This window comes from Lissotriton helveticus, chromosome 5_1 (genome assembly GCF_964261635.1).
Source record: "Lissotriton helveticus chromosome 5_1, aLisHel1.1, whole genome shotgun sequence".
Taxonomy (NCBI): Eukaryota; Metazoa; Chordata; class Amphibia; order Caudata; family Salamandridae; genus Lissotriton; species Lissotriton helveticus.
Genome location: NC_136065.1, coordinates 209892745 through 209909776, shown reverse-complemented (window position 1 = coordinate 209909776; position 17032 = coordinate 209892745). Strand labels below are relative to the sequence as shown.

General features: G+C 51.2%; 1 protein-coding gene across 10 annotated transcripts in view; it reads left to right on the top strand.

Moving 5' to 3' along the window:
* The window catches only part of EHMT1 (euchromatic histone lysine methyltransferase 1), a 984283-nt gene that overhangs the window by 868561 nt on the left and 98690 nt on the right, over nucleotides 1–17032 (top strand). For all 10 annotated transcript variants that reach the window (XM_078642016.1, XM_078642018.1, XM_078642009.1 and 7 more), the window contains one exon: nucleotides 4631–4708. In XM_078642016.1, the coding sequence (XP_078498142.1) occupies nucleotides 4631–4708 (78 nt within the window). The remainder of the gene's footprint in view (nucleotides 1–4630; nucleotides 4709–17032) is intronic.

The following is a 17032-nucleotide window of genomic DNA, read 5'->3' as shown; positions in this document are numbered from 1 at the left end:
AACGCTCCTGCCTTGAACAGATAATGTTACCTACCCAGTAAACATCTGTCTTTGGCAGTTAGAGCTGTAGATTCACATGCGCCAACCCGCTTTCCTGGGTACCTGTAGTTGTTGCAGTTCTTCATTATACATTTGTGAGAAAGTGGCTCTATATATACTGAACAATAATGTAGTACAGTGTGTATAGAGTCCACAAACACCAAAGGTATAACAGGTTAAAGGCAGGACTGACCTTACTCTCAAAAGTGGTAGCTTGGTCGAGCAGTAAGGCAGTACCAGAGGGTAGTGCAAAGCATTTGTTGTACACACTCAGTCAGCAAAGGATTTCACACACTCAAAGACTGAACTCCAGGCCAATGGTTTTTATATCCACAGATATAGTTGTTTTATTTTTAGAACCAACAGGCATAAAAATATACTTTGCTTGATATGAGAACTCTCATGTAATTACTTGGCAATGAAGCAATAAAGTTGATGAACAAAATAGGTACAAGAGTTAATGTAGGTAACTCAAGACTAGACACACTTTAGCATTGAGCTCAATGACTTGTTACCATAAAAGTACAGGTGATTACAGTATCATTTACTTTAGTAGTTCCAGGGCCAGATCTAAGATTCAGTCCTGGGGTCGAAGCTGAAACCAAGTTAGCAAAAACATTTTAGTTACTGTGGTGAATTTTCATGAATATAAAGCTGTTTTAAAAGTTCACACTTAAAAACTTTTCAATGACAATCTGGCAATGTTATTCAATGGGAGAACATTCAGGTTGCAGGTAAAGTATGATCGTGTTACTTTTGTAATCCAGTACTTGGCTTCTAGGGCCAGCACTGGGGTCTGAACTTAAAACTGGTAGGTAATTGCGTTTCAGTATCTCGTATGGTTTTTAAAGAATATTTAAAGTTTTCAAAAGTAGGCACTTACATGAAATTTCATAGAAAAGCAGATAATGGGTTCCTATGGAGAAAATACAGATTACTAGTAAAACCGGTAAGGATTACTTTTGCGGTTCAGTACTGGGCTGCAAGGTCCAGATCTGGCTTCTAGCCTGCTTGCAGGTGAGTACTTCGGAAATCGGACTTCGGCTGATTTTATATGAATGTTTGTGGTTTTCAAAACTTCACACGTAGAAATTTTTTGAGTCAAAATGGGTCAATGTTATCCAATGGGCAGGTAAGTGAGTTACCAGTTTCCAGGTGAGTACTTGGCTGGTGAAGTTAAGGTTCTGGGCATAGTCTCAGGGGTCCCCCAGGGTCAGCTAAGGATGGTTGGTTCAGCCCCAGCAGCGCAGGGCCGTCCGGGTGCAGAGGTAGGTAGGCCCAATGATATCCAAGGAGGGAAAGGGGGCCTTCGGTTGGTGGCTGCTGGCTTGCAGGCCACGCGGCTGTGGGAGCTGGGCTCCTGGTCACTTGCTCAGGGCAAGGGGGGAAGTAAGATAGGACAAAGGTGACACAGCCAGCGGCACTTGGGCGGGTGGGTGCAGGGTGCTTTTGAGCCGTCGGGCGCTCAATGTTATCCAATGGGAAAGGTCAAAGAGGAACAAAGGCTGCAGGGTCTGGGACGGAGACTCCAGGGGCGTCCAGCATTTCGAGATGTAAGTTGGGATCTTGAAGCATAGGTAGGTACCCCAAAGGGTGGCACAGGGGGCTGTAGGGCGCTGGGTGCAGGGGTGTCTTTGGGTGTCGGAAAAGCTCAGCCTCGGCTGGTCACGGTTGGGGTGGCCCCTGGTTCTGAGTCTGCAGGCGTCGGCTGGTTCGTCAAAGAGGGACTTTGGGCACTGGACTTCGGGTCCCAGTCGCCGGGGGGACGTCTTTGTGGTCTTGGTTCGGTTGGGCCCGGCCCGGAGGGTGCAGAGTGGGCTGGTCCGGAGCTTCCTGGTTGGCACCAGGTGGGTTGTTGCAGCAGAGCCTCTGCTGAGGAGAGTCCCAGTCTTCAAGAGGGTCAAGGCAGGCAGGTCCTCCGGGTGTCCCACGGTTGCTGTCCGCAGGAGTCACCGGGATTATACAGGAGCAGGTTCCAGGATCGACAGGCCGGTAGGGCTGGGGCCAAGTCAGTTGTTGTCGTCCTGTAGTTAGCAGCTGCGCGGCGGGTCTTCTTCTTCTTGATCTTCTTTCTTCTTTTCGTGTCAGGATCTGAGGAAGGAAGGTTCAGGGAGCCCCTAAATACTGAATTTAGGGGCTTACAGGTAGGGCAAGTACAGGGACCAATGGGTCCCTGTCCTGGGGTGAGTACACCCCCTAGTCTGCTCCTCTCCTGTGGGAGGAGGCAGGAGCCTAGCTGGGATTGGGCAGGGCTCCCCATCTACAAGATGGCCGGAGCCCAGGGTCGTGCTTCACCTAGTCTCCCCCACCTGAGGGGTGGGGTTGGCACAGGCTGGCACACCCCCCTTCCTGACGTAGTCGTTCCCGCCAGTCTCCCCACCAGAGTGGGGGTTAGAACTGGTGGGGGGGCAGTTGCTGGGTACAGCAAATGGTCTGGAGAAGCTCTCAGAGGCGGCAGGCCTTTGAAGCTTCCCCCTGCCCATCCTGGGGGAGGAGACCTAGCGCCTCGCCCAGGATGTGCATTGTTGCAGGCCCAGGAGAGCGGGGGGCTCTCCACCCAGGGGTCCAGCAACATGTCTGCTGTGTGTCAGCCTCTGCAGCCACTCAGGCCAGACGTGGATTGTAGGTTAGGGTTTCAGTGGACATCTCTAAGATGCCCTCTGGTTCATTTTACATTAAATCCCACATTGGCATCAGTGCGGGTTTAATGTGCTGAGAAGTTTGGTACCAAACTTGTCAGTCTTCAGTGTAGCCATTATGGTGCTGTGGAGTTCGTACTGACAACCTCCCAGCACCATATACTCTGAATGGCATCACTGCACTTACAGTGCCCAGGAATGGCCCTGGGTACTGTAGGGGCACAGGGCTCATGCACCTGTGCCCACACCTATGGCATAGGGCACCCAGCTAGAGGGGTGACTGAAGTATGCCAGGGCAATGGGTTCTGTGGGCATGGCACACAGGGATGTGTACCATGTCGACTCTTAGTTCTGTACTTAGGCACTCAGCCTGCAAAGGCAGGGTGTGGGTGCCAGGGTACAGGGCTCTTGAGGGTGGCACAATAAGCGCTGCAGCCCTCAGGTTTCTTCTCTGGTCACCATGCACTGGGTACCTAGGGTAACATTTACTAGGGGCTAACAGGTGGCCAGAGATGCCAATTGGGTTTTGTTTCAGTACCGTTTTAGGGAAGGAACACAGGCCCTGGGTACCTGGTTGGCAGGAGCCCAGGGCACACTCAGTCAAAGCACATCAGCAATTCAGAAAAAAGTGGGGACATACCAATGCAAGAAAGATTGCACTTTCTCACAACATTCATATGCATGGACATCTCTATACTACTCATACTTACTCCATTCTCACCCTATTGTTGGAAAACAGTCCTACAGTGAAGTCGATGACCATGCGCACTATCACCGAAAGGAGGAGTCACCTTACCTTGTGAGAGGGAAAGACTTCTTAGAAGAAAAACAACTTTCAAACATCCGGACCTAACACTAGATGGCAGGAGTATGCAAAGCATGTGAATCTACAGCTCTACATGCCAAGAACAGATGCTTACAGGGTAAGTAACATTATCCTTCTTAGGAATACTCTTTCGAACCCCAGATTCCTCATCTCCCACCTTTCCTTTTTATGTAATGGTCTCTTTTCCATCTAAAAGGTCCCAAACTAAAGAACAGCACATGGGTACCCCTGATTATTGTTGGGCTCTAGTCAACGTCTAGCAGCATGCACGAGCACTGCTGTGAAGGTTTTCCTGATCCAGTATGGTGCCTGGGAGATAAACTGACGATGAAGAATGTGTGGTTAGATAGAGTATCCATCAAAAAGAGTTATTGAAGGTAAGTAACTTGATCATTTTGTAAAAAGTACTTTGGGGTCCCATACATCGATCCTTCTGTTTTTTATATCCTTAGTCTAATATTTGCATATGGATCCAGACATCTTTTGTGTATTAAACAGTCATCACTTTGTGTTTATGAATGTTAATCCATGAGGAAGTCAGTGTCGGACAAATGAGGCTGTGGGTGGGTCAGTTGTAGTGCTAGACTAGATCTACTTGCATATGATGGCAAAGTCAGTCTGATTACTGTCATTAACAGAGAAAGAGAAATCTCTTGCCAAACACACACCCTTTCGGTTGCAGGCTGCATTACTCTGGCACACAGTTTTGTAAATAATTTATTGTTCGCTTGTAACAGTGGAGATCTAGAGCATAGACATTTCAGAGAAAAAAAACTGACCAGACAGTCCAGGACAAAGGAGTATGTGGAATGTATTCCAGCTGTAAGAATCATTGCTGCCCTTGAACATCATGAATTCTATATGTTGCTTTTTCTGCAGGTTCTGTGGACTCGTTCTGATGCTGATCTTTCCTTTGTGCAGTAATTCCTCCAATATGACATGGAGGCCTGTGTAGGATTTACTTGTGGCTTTTTCCTCATGCAGTGTTGCGTATTTTTGACTTGCTTCTTTTGAGAGGTTTTCTAGGACTTGTTTCTGCTGTCCAGACATCGTGAAACGTACCTCTGTATTGGTGCCTTTTCTTTTCCTCATATAGGAGCTGAATGTTTCCTTTTTTGTCTTTCAGTACTGCGTATGTATCGATGACTGCTCCTCCACTAACTGCATGTGTGGCCAGCTTAGTATGCGCTGCTGGTATGACAAGGTGAGGAGAATATTGCTCTGTAATGTAGGTTGGGCGTGTAAATGCACCCAACCCTTGTTCGATTAATGCACAATTTTGAAGTGCTGTTCTTATTGCTATTTATTAAAGTAAAAAGTGTCTTTTTTATTTTTATTTTTTTTACAGTTGCAAATTCAAAAATACTTCCCTTTCATATACATTTAGCTCTCAAGTGATGCCTGGTCCTAGTAATTCAAAGACGATTCCCCCTTTTTTGAGCAGTATCTCAATTTTGCATTGACTTTCATGTATGTTGTAGCCCCTCGGAACCAGACTGTTCACCAATTGTAAGAAAGTGGCTCTATATATACTGGACCAAAGTAAGGTACAGTGTGCATAGAGTCCAGAGTCCCCAGAGTTATGGCAGAGGCTAAAGTTAGATATAACCTTACTCTCTAAAGTGGTAGCTAGGTCGAGCAATATGGCAGTATCAGGGGACAGTGCAAAGCCTTTGTTGTACACACTCAGTCAGCAAATGGTCTCACACACTCAAGAACTGAACTCTAGGCACATTTTTTATATATAAAAATATATATAGTTACTTTATTTTAGAACCCCAGCAGGTATCAAAAATACTTTCTCAGAATGAGATGTTGCAATTGAATACTTTCAAATAGCAGTTGACTTTTAAATGTAATAGTTACGGTTGTTGCAATATGCAACACAAGTTTAAACACAAAATAACATTGAGCTCACTGGGCGTTTTTTAAGTAAATGCAATAAAATGACTTTACGTATGTTTTTCTAACTCTGGGCTGGGTCCTGAATTCAGCCCTGGTGCATTTCCTTTAAACAGTTGAAAGAAAACGTTTTTGTTACACAGGCGATTTTTAAGGAATATTTGTACGTTTTGAAAATCAACAGAAGAAATTCTGATGAAAACCAGGCAATGCATTCCTATGGGAGAAAATTGGGTAAACAGTAATTCACGGTTATAATTTCTTTTTAGGTTCAGTGCTGGGCTCAAAGATGCAGCACTGGGATCTCTCCTGATTGCAGGTGAGTCATTCCGTTTTTGATGTTCTGACGATTTTTAAGGAATATTTCAAAGTTGTGAAAATCTATGTTACCCTATGGAGAATATCAAGTTATCGGTCTTTGGGTAAGTACTCGGCTGGTGGGGTTAAGGTTCTGGGGGTAGACTCAGAGGTCTCCCAGGGTCAGGTACGTTCAGTTGTTATACCCTCAGCGGCACAGGGGCAGCCGGGTGCAGAGAGAGTAGGCCCAATGCAATCCTTTGGAGGCTAGGGGACCTTTGGTTGGTGGCTGCTAGCAGGCAGGCCACGTGACTGTTGGAGCTGAGCTCCTGGTCACTTACACAGGGCAAGTGGGGAAGTAGAGTAGGGTAGAGGCTGCACTCCCAGGGGCACTCGGGCGGCTGGGTGCAGGGTGCTTTTGGTCCTTCGGGCACCCAATATTAATCAATGGGAAAGCTGTAAGTTGAACAAAGGCTGCAGGCTAGGAGACAGATTCTTCAGGTGCGACCACCACTTCGAGAGGTAAGTTGAGATGTTGGAGGATAGCTAGACACCCAGGAGTTGGGCACAGGGGGCTGTGGGGCCCTGGGTGCAGGGGTGTCTTTTGGCGTCGGGAAATCTTAACCTCAGTTGGTCGCAGTTGGAGGGGTCCCTTGTTGTGAGGCTGCAGGCGTCGTCAGGATCGTCGAGGAGGGTCCTTGGGCACTGGATACGTGGTCACAATCGCTGAGGGGACGTCCTCGTGGTCTTTGTGCACTCAGGCACGGCCGGGCTCGGCGGGTGCAGAGTGTGCTGGATTTGCCGTTCCTGGCTGGCACCCGCGGTTGTTGCTGTTTGAGCAGAACCACTGCTCATGGGAGGCTCAATCTTAAGATGATCAAGGCTGGCAGGTCCTCCAGGGTTTTCGAGGTTGCTGTCCGCAGGAGGCACCGGGATTTAGCAGGAGCAGCTTCAAGGATCAACAGGCCGGTATGGTTGGGGACAAGTTAGTTGGTGTCGTCCTTTTGTTAGCAGTTGCACGGCAGGTCTTCTTTCTTCATGTTCTTCTTTCTTGTTTTCTTATCAGGATCTGAAGAAGTAAGGTTCAGGGTGCCCCTAAATACTAAATTTAGGGCTGTGACAGGTAGGTCAAGGGCAGGGAACAGTGGGTCACTTAGGGTTTCCCGCCTGTCTTCCCGCCAGAGTGGGGGGTAAGAAACGGTGTGGGCCAGTTGCTGAGTACGCAATTGGCCTGGATATGCCTTTGCCTTTGAAGCTTCCCCTGCCCATCCTGGGGGGAGGAGGCTTGGCGCCTCGTCCCGGGAGGCTTGGCGCCTCGTCCCAGGATGTGCATTTTTTTTTTTCAGGCCCCCGAGAGCTGCTAGCTCTCGACCCAGGGGTCCAGAAACATGTCTGGTGGTGGCAGCCTCGATGGCCACGCGTCAGGACACTGGGAGGTGGTTAGGTTTCAGGGGGCATCTTTAAGATGCCCTCTGTAGTGCATTTTACATTAAATTCCACAGTGGCATTAGTGTGGGTTTAATGTGCTGAGAAGTTTGATGCCAAACTTCTCAGTCTTCAGTGTAGCCATTATGGTGCTGTGGAGTTCGTAATGACAACCTCCCAGCACAATATACTCTTAATTTCATCACTGTACTTACAGTGCCCAGGAATGGCCCTGGGTACTGTAGGGGCACATGGCTCAGGCACCTGTGCCCTTACCACTGACATAGTGCACCCAGCTAGAGGGGTGACTGAGGTATGCCAGGGCAGTGTGTTTGTGGGCATGGCACACATGGATGTGTGCCCTGTCAACTCTGTTTAGTTCTGCACCAGGGTCCCTAAAGTTGGCACAAGTGCTGCAGCCCTTGGAGGCCTTCTCTGGTCACAGTGCCCTGGGTACCTAGAGTACCATTTCCAATTTGGTTTAGGTTTCAATACAGTTTTAGGGAAGGAACACAGGCCCTGGGTACCTGATTGGCAGGAACCCAGGGCACACTCAGTCAAAATGCATCAGCAGTTCAGCAAAGAGTGGGGGCATAACATGCAGGAAAGATGGCACTTTCTCACAACAGTGTCCTGGTTAAAAAATAAGAGCCCAACTTACCCCTCGAAGTGTTGGTCGCGCCAGAAGATCCTCCGTCCCTGAGCCTGCAGCCTTTGTTCCCATTGAATAACATTAAGCGCCCGACGGCTCAAAAGCACCCTGCACCCAGCCGCTCGAGTGCCCTTGGCAGTGCAACCTTTGTCCTATCCTACTTTCCCATTTGCCCTGAGCAAGTAACCAGGAGCCCAGCTCCCACAGCTGCGTGGCCTGCTAGCCAGCAGCCATCAACCGAAGGCCCCCTGCCTCTCATTGGATAACATTGGGCCTGACTACCTCTGCACCCGGCTGCCCCTGTGCCACTGAGGGTGTACCAACTGTACCTACCTGACCCTGGGAGACCCCTGAGGCTATGCCCAGAACCTTAACTCTGGCAGTGGAGTACTTACCTAAAAGCCGATAACTCACTTTTCTTCATTAGGCTAACATTGACTGGTTTCACTTGAAAATTCTTCTAAGTGTGGAGTTTGGAACTTTAAAATATTCACCTAGAGGTGCAGAAGATGGCGGCGAGCTAGGACGTGTTTCCCGGAGCTCCTGCTCGCCGTCCGCCACAATTAGCTTTGTTTAGCGCATACCAGTGCCGAGCGCCCTTCACCTGCCAGCTGGGTGGGCCGAGACACCACCGGAGTCAGCAAACGGAGCCGGTTGACCAGGGAAACGCTACTTCGTAGCGGTGTACGAGAGCGGCCTGGCACCCGAGCGACCCGCCGCAACCGCCGCCTCAATTAAGGGGCGGCCCGCCTGTGGATCGCCGAGACCGGCATCACCCGCGGAGGTCGGCGGGCGGCGGCCTGGCCGACCTGGTGGCCTTACATCATTGCTCTTACCGGGGGTACTGACGACTGCCTGGAGCGTCACCCTGCAGCCGCCTGAAGGACAGATAGGAGCTGCTGCTGCGGCGAAGAAAAGGTGAGAGCGGGGAGACACAGCGGACCCTCTGTACCGCCCGGTCCTATCGACCAATGAATAAAGCCTGGGGCTGATCCACCACCTAACCGCGAACTCTACACCCCAGGAGGTGAGGGGGAAGGCCCCCGGAGCAGGAGATCATCGGAGCGGGGGAGCGGCACCTTGGAGGCGGGAATCCCGGGACTTGCCCAAAGAGGGGGCCCTGAGATAGTCTCCCCAGAGGTGCTAGCTTTCACCATCTTGAGTACCGCAGACGTTGCTGGGGAGCAACATTGCGACCCGTGGGGGGTGAGCCAACCGCCTTCTTTGCACTGTGGCCTTCCTACCTTATCGGTGCACAGGATCATTTTGCAATTTTTTATTATTCGGCACAGTGAGGTACATCGGCGCGGTGCAGCCAGAGAGCCGGGATACTGGGGATGAGTGCTCCGTGCAGCGCTAGTGGACTTGTTGAGGCGGCGCAACAGGGAGTGGTGGTGGCCCATACTGCTAAAACTCATTTGCTGGCATGAACTAGGGAGACGGCGAACCACCGGTTCTAGCGAGCCGCTGGAGCTTCAAGGCCTTGGGCCTACGGTACGCTGAAGTGGCCCTTGCTGATTGGGAGTGAAATGTGAACCCCTGCTGGCGCTCCAGGGCCATGGCAGTCTTCTGTGAGTGGTGAGGAGAATCCCACGAGCCGGGCTCTCACAGCAGTGACGTACAGGCCCTGTATCCAGAGACGTAGCGATTAACTGCATTGGCGGAGCGGGGGCCACGGGCGGTGGTCTCCCAGAGCAGCTGCCCTCCTGAGTATGTCCATGTCCAGGACACGGAAAACAAAGGCCCAGATGGATATCTTTGGCAGAGCGCTCCCCGGTCTTGTTGGGACGGCTACCACACCTAAGATGGCGACTTCGCAAGCAACTCCCTCTACGGGTGATGAACCTATCACCAGGGCTTTCATGGAGTCACTCTTTAACACCCTACGGGAAGACATTCAGGCTGTTAAGACAGAGCTGGCGGCGGAAATTAAGGAGATACGTAGAGACGTGGATGGGATTGGGGAGCGAGTGGCCACATTGGAGGACAGGAGCGACACGACCACGGCCGACGTTGCCCTTTTGCAACAGGAAATCCTCCGCCTTCAGGACCAACATCTAGACACCCAAGTGCACCTCGAAGACCTGGAGAACAAGTCACGTAGACACAACATACGAATTAGGGGAGTCAAAGTCACAGAAGACACGGCGAACCTCTTCGCATTTACAGAGGGCCTCTTCCAACACATCCTCGCAGGCCCAGATGACATGGTCATTGTACTGGACAGAGCACATCGTGTTGGCCCCCCACGTGCCCCTACTGCTCCCCCTGCAGACATTCTGGTGTGTTTGCAGGACTTTAAGCTCAAGGAATCTATCCTGTCCAAGGCAGGGTCTCTCCACCCCATCTCATACAAGGGACACTCTCCGGTGCTATATCAAGACCTGGCCCTCATTACGCTGCTGCGCCGTCGCCAATTTCGCCCGGTGACGGAACTATCTGAGACAGCAGGGTATCCAGTACTCGTGGGGGCACCCGTTCAGGCTTATGTTCGAGGCATGTGGGCTGCTAAATTCATATCTGATGCATAGATCGCCGCCTAGTGTTGGGTCCGGATGATTGCACATTGTTGTCCTGGAAGAGTCTTCGAAGTATCACGAGATAGGTGGCTCCTCCCCTGGACTACAGTGCGCATGGGCATCGACTCCATCCCCAGATTGTTTTTTTCCGCCATTGGGTTCGGATGTGGTTTCGACGTCTCCGTGTCGGAACCGATAAACTTTCATCTTAAGGCCAAAAGGCCTTCGTTACCTACGTCGGTATTGTTTGCGTACGGTCTCGAGCGTCGCCCGGCTCTCTAAGCCGGATATCTCCGGAGTCGACTAACTCCTCGGACATCGAGGCCTTCTCGTCGCAGCAAGATTCGACGAACTTAACATGGAGCGGAGCCCGTTCAAGTTCTGCCCCGTCTGTGGATCCAAATATCCACACATCGATGTGCATCCGGTCTGTAATAAGTGCCTTTCGCCGGACCACAACGAAGAAAACTGCATGGCCTGCTCCAAGTTCAGGTCCAAGAAGACGCTCAAGCTTCGGCGCGCGGTGCGCCTTGAGACCCAGCGAGCGACCCCGGCACCCGACAACATCTTCGGCGACCCCGACGAGGAAGGCGATAGCCATCATCTCCAGATATCGCCACCGTCGACGGAGGGCCTGGCCGATCCAGAGGAATACGTCGGAGGACAGGTCCCAGACCTTGAATACTTCGAGGAGATAGGGGACGACGAAGAAGTTTATGGGGCCGTGGAAGATAGCTCAGAGGAAGATCTATGCCCCGAGGTCTACGTTGTTGAGGCTCAGGTCACGGGATCGCCACGCGGCCTTACCCACGACCATGCACCGCTCTCCCCGGCCCCGCCTTCTGGCCCGGCCACGGACACTCAAGCGGAGCTGCAATTGCCCGTTTCGAAACCGAAACCGAAACTTTCGGATCCTACGGGAAACAAGATGGGCGACGTTCAGTCGAAACCGAAACCTACGGACTCGACAAAACCTAAAATGGCCGACGTCCAACAAAAAATAACAAAGCCTGCTCCTTCATCGACTCCGTCGGCCTCCGGCACACAAAAGTCGAAGAAGGCTGTTGAGTCGACAACGCCGCAGAAGGTACACAAAGAAACCTCCTCCAAGAAGGCCGTCCACCAGCCGTCGACCTCGGTTTCTCCGGCGCGGACACCTAAACCTCTTGAGACGCCTTCGGGCGCTGCTACGGCGCCGTCCGGTAAGCGCACGGCCGACCCAAAGTCGACTAAAAGCCACGAACCAAAGGCCGCTAGCTCAACGCATCGGCACAAGGATGCGGGATCTGCAGCATCGGCGCCAAAGCCTTCAACAGAGCCCCAAAGCATTGCGGCCGAAGATTCGTCGACGCCAATACCGTCGACAACACACAACACCGACGACTCAGAAGATCGGCCGTCGGTTCCGAAACCCTCTGCCTCCTTTACGAAGCAGGTTACTGACTCCCTTAAGCGTATTAAGGAAAAGGCATTATCGTCCACGGCTTCCACGCCATCGGCTCCAAAATCAGTGGACACACCTCAGAAGTCCTCAAGCAAGCTTCTTTACACTCTGCCACCAAAGGTGGCCCCAAAGGCCTTCGCAACCACGTCGGTGCCAAAAACGTCGGATCCATCAACACCAAAAGGCCTTTCGGATCCATATCTTGCTTCTGAGGAGCAATCTGTGCATTGTATCGATGCCCACACAGGAAAATTGACCCTTTATAAAAGGAAAATCACTTCCCAGCCACTGGAATCGTATGTTATTCCACTAAAGAAGAAGAGGCCGGCACAAGACGTCCCTTTACTTGTAGAGCCTATTCTGCCTCCACCAAGAAGGAGTCCATCGCCTTCCCCCAACCAATCAGGTGGGGATGATGACGAACAGCAGGACCAATACAATTTCCCAGTGGACAATGACCCTGATGTTCAGCAAGACTCATATGGCGACGCTGGGGACCAAAGTGGGCATCAGGTGGTACATGATCCACAAGGTTTTGGGCCACGTACATCTCCAACAGAGGATTCTGCTGCATTTAATGCTTTACTCGAACGGGCAGCAGCAAATCATAATGTGGACATGCATGCTGACCCGGTAGAAGAAGACTTTTTATTTGACACTTTCTCCGTCTCGGAGAGAACAGTCAAAATACTTCCTATGCTTAAAGGTGTCCTTAAACATGCCCCAGAGATCTTTAAGGAACCTACCAGGGCAAGGGTGGTGAACCCACGTATCGAGAAAAAATACAGGCCAGCACCTGGAGACCCTGCATATATTCGAGGACAGTTGCCCCTGGACTCGTTGGTGGTCGCAAATGCCCGCAAGAGGGCAAACTCCCAAACGACGGGTGATGCTCCTCCCCCAGACAAGGAGTCAAAGGTGCTTGAGGCATCAGGCAAGAGGGTGGCAGTGCAGGCTGCCAATGTATGGCGTATCGCAAACACGCAGGCACTATTAGCACGATACAATAGGGCGCATTACGACACCCTAGAACAGCTCCTTCAACACCTACCTGATGAGTTTAAAGAAGCAGCAGAGACACTCATACAAGAGGGAAAGCTTATCTCCAACGCTGCAATAAAGTGTGCACTTGATGTGGCAGATACAGCGGCTAGGGGGATTAACACTAGCGTCATGTTGAGGCGACAAGCTTGGCTTCGTATATCTGGGTTTAAGCCTGACATCCAAACTACAATCCTCAACCAGCCCGTCAATCCTGACACCCTGTTTGGTCCAGATGTAGACACCACCCTTAAAAAGATTAAAAAGGACAACGAGACTGCGAAGTCCATGGGGGCGCTTCAGTCTCAACAATTCAGGGGAAACACTTTTCGTCGCTCAGGAGCACGCGGTGTTACCAGAGGACAATTGGGCCAACAAACACAATATGCGAGGGGTGGTGCGCAATCCTCGTACCCCAAGCAGGGTAGAGGGGGTTACAGAGGCAACAGTGCCAAGGGCAGAAGCAGAGGAAACAACAAATCCCGCTCCTCTGCCGCCAACAAACAGTGACTCTCTGTCACTGCCCCCCGACCATACCACTCCGGTCGGGGGGAGACTCCAGCAGTTCCTGCCAGTCTGGACGTCCATCACCACGGACAGGTGGGTGAGAAAACTTATCCAGTACGGATACTGTTTAGAGTTAATATCCACTCCCCCCAACATTCCCCCAAGACACTGTCCTATGTCGGCAGAGCACTTGCACTTATTGCAGCAGGAAGTACTGGTGATGCTGCAAAAAGGCGCAATCGAGCTTGTACCGGTAGAGGAGGAAGGAACAGGAGTCTATTCCCTGTACTTCCTCATCCCAAAGAAGGACGGATCCCTCAGACCTATTCTGGATCTACGCCCCCTCAACAGGTACATACTGTCAGAACACTTCCACATGCTGACACTGCAACAAATCCTTCCCCTGCTCAATCAAGGGGACTTCCTAGCAACCTTGGACCTCAAGGATGCTTATTTCCACATACCACTCCACCCATCCCACAGAAAATACCTCAGGTTTACCATTCTAAACAGGCACTATCAGTTCAAAGTCCTGCCCTTCGGGGTAACTACTGCCCCCAGAGTGTTTACAAAGTGTCTGACGACAGTGGCGGCGCACCTCAGGAGACAGAACATACATGTCTACCCGTACCTAGACGACTGGCTTGTTCAAGCAAAGTCGGAAAAACAGTGCGCCGCGGACATGTCCCACACTATTCAGCCCCTTCACAGCCTGGGGTTCTCGCTCAACTACCCGAAGTCGCACCTTCAACCAGCCCATGTGCGGCAGTATCTGGGCGCGACAATAAACACCCTGACTGCTATGGCTCAGCCAAACCCGGTCAGAATCGACAGCATTCAGTCGCTGTGCCAAAAATTCAGACTACAACACTCCCTCCCAGCGAGAGTGTTCATGCAGTTGATAGGCATGATGGCCTCCTGCATCTTCATAGTCCCGCACGCGAGGCTGCACATGCGCCCGCTCCAAGAATGCTTGGCAAATCAGTGGACACAGGCTCAGGGACAGCTAACAGACCTAGTGTTGGTGACCGGTCGGGCATACAACTCTCTGCATTGGTGGAATCCACACAACCTTTGCAAGGGCCGACCGTTCCGAGAGCCAGTGCCACAGATAATCCTAACAACGGACGCATCTCTCCAAGGGTGGGGAGCCCATGTGCTCCACTACACACTGTGCAGGGACTGTGGTCCACCCAGCAGCAGAAGTTGCACATCAACTACCTGGAATTGATGGCGATCTTCATGGCGCTCAAGTCCTTCAAAGTACATCTGTGCAACAAAGTTGTGTTGATCCGGACGGACAACATGACAGCCATGTACTACATCCAGAAGCAGGGAGGTACTCACTCTCCACAGCTGTCTCATCTGGCTCCGAGCATGTGGAAGTGGGCCATTCAGAGGAACATCTTCCTCATGGCAGAACACCTCCCGGGCAAGGACAATCAGATGGCGGATCTGCTCAGTAGGTACAGCCATCAAATGCACGAGTGGGAGTTACACCCATCAGTACTCCACCCGTACTTCCAGCAATGGGGTCATCCAGAGATAGACCTGTTTGCCACAAGGGAAAACGCAAACTGCCAAAGCTTTGCCGCCAGGTTCCCTCACCCAGAATCGCAAGGGAATGCGATATGGATGAACTGGTCAGGCAAATTTGCGTACGCTTTTCCCCCAGCGCCTCTCATTCCGCTGGTGGCAAGAAAGCTAAAGCAACACTCGATGACTCTCATCCTGGTTGCTCCAACATGGGCACGCCAACCATGGTACACCACGTTTCTAGAACTTTCCGTGGTACCGCATCAAAGGCTACATCTCACATCCCGGCTCTTGACGCAGAACCATGGCGACATTCAGCACCCAGATCCGCAACAGCTCAATCTGGCGATCTGGCTCCTGAAGTCTTAAAATTTGGCTACCTCAACCTGCCTCCGGAATGCATGGACATCATCCGGGAGGCACGTAAGCCCACTACCCGAGCTTGCTATGCAGCTAAATGGAAGCGGTTTGTCATGTACTGTGCAGACAACAAGATCAACCCGCTAGATGCATCCATTCCTAACATCATCTGCTATTTGTTACATCTTTACAAATGCAATCTGGCGTACACTTCCATTCGGATACACTTATCCGCCATAGCGGCTTATCTCCAGAATAGGCAGCATCTCTCTGTTTTCAGGGTGCCTGCCATTAAAGCCTTCCTAGAGGGACTGAAACGAGTCATTCCTCCAAGAACACCACCAGCTCCAGTGTGGAACCTCAATGTGGTCCTCACTAGGCTGATGGGTCCACCTTTCGAGCCACTGCACTCCTGCGAAATTCAATTTCTAACATGGAAAGTGGCTTTTCTCATTGCTATTACATCGCTCAGACGTGTCAGTGAGCTGCAAGCGCTCACAATCCAAGAACCATTCATCCAAATACATTCAAACAGGGTGGTGCTCCGCACTAACCCCAAATTCCTTCCTAAAGTGGTGTCACAGTTTCATCTCAACCAAACTATTGACCTGCCTGCATTCTTCCAAAACCCACAAACAGTAGCAGAAAGAATGCTTCATACATTAGACGTTAGGAGGGCGCTAATGTACTACATTGACAGAACACAACACTTTAGAAAGACACAACAACTTTTTGTTGCCTTCTCAGCACAGCACAAAGGCAACCCCATTTCCAAAGCAGGAATAGCCAGATGGATTGTTAAGTGCATTCAGATCTGTTATCAAAAGGCTAAACGCACTTTGACAATACCCCCAAGGGCGCACTCCACACGCAGATTGGGGGCGTCCATGGCTTTCCTTGGGAACATTCCCTTAGAGGATATTTGTAGAGCAGCCACATGGTCTACACCACACACATTTACCAAACATTACTGTGTGGATGTGCATTCAAAACAGCAAGCAGCTGTAGGACAGGCTGTTCTCAAGACACTTTTTCAAGCTTCTGCAGCTGGCACGGGCAACCGCCGTTAATGGAGGGACTGCTATGTATTCTATGCATCAGATATGAATTTAGCAGCCCACATGCCTCGAACTGAATATGCTACTTACCAGTATGCATCTGTTCTTGGCATGTAGGGCTGCTAACATTCATATTGCCCGCCCTCCTCCCCGGTGCCCGTAGCGGCTGCAGATACTCTCTCTCTAGATTCATCATTAGCATGGACATCCTTCACACTGTTTCTCTCCATCTCTGCCACAATGGCTAAAAACAATCTGGGGATGGAGTCGATGCCCATGCGCACTGTAGTCCAGGGGAGGAGCCACCTATCTCGTGATACTTCGAAGACTCTTCCAGGACAACAATGTGCAATCATCCGGACCCAACACTAGGCGGCGATCTATGCATCAGATATGAATGTTAGCAGCCCTACATGCCAAGAACAGATGCATACTGGTAAGTAGCATATTCAATTCCGTTTTAACGGCAAACTACACCAGATGCACTCGTTCATTGACTCTTGTCGGCTTCTAGGTCTGGCTCTTCCAAACGAGGATAAGGATGATCGCAGCGGTGCTTCGGGACCCGAAGTCCCCCCTCAGGATGGCAGCGCCAACGGAGACGCCGACGGTATTAGAAGCCGAACAGGGCAGTCATAGCCAAGAATCAACAGGAGGCTCTAGCTTCCGCAGTAGAGGCCCTGTCAGGGAATGACCAGGCGGCTGAGGGATGAACTGCTCGTTGGCAAACTCGACTCTGGCCTGTTGATCAGCGGCGGGCGGCGAGGGGAGGACAGGACTCCTTCTA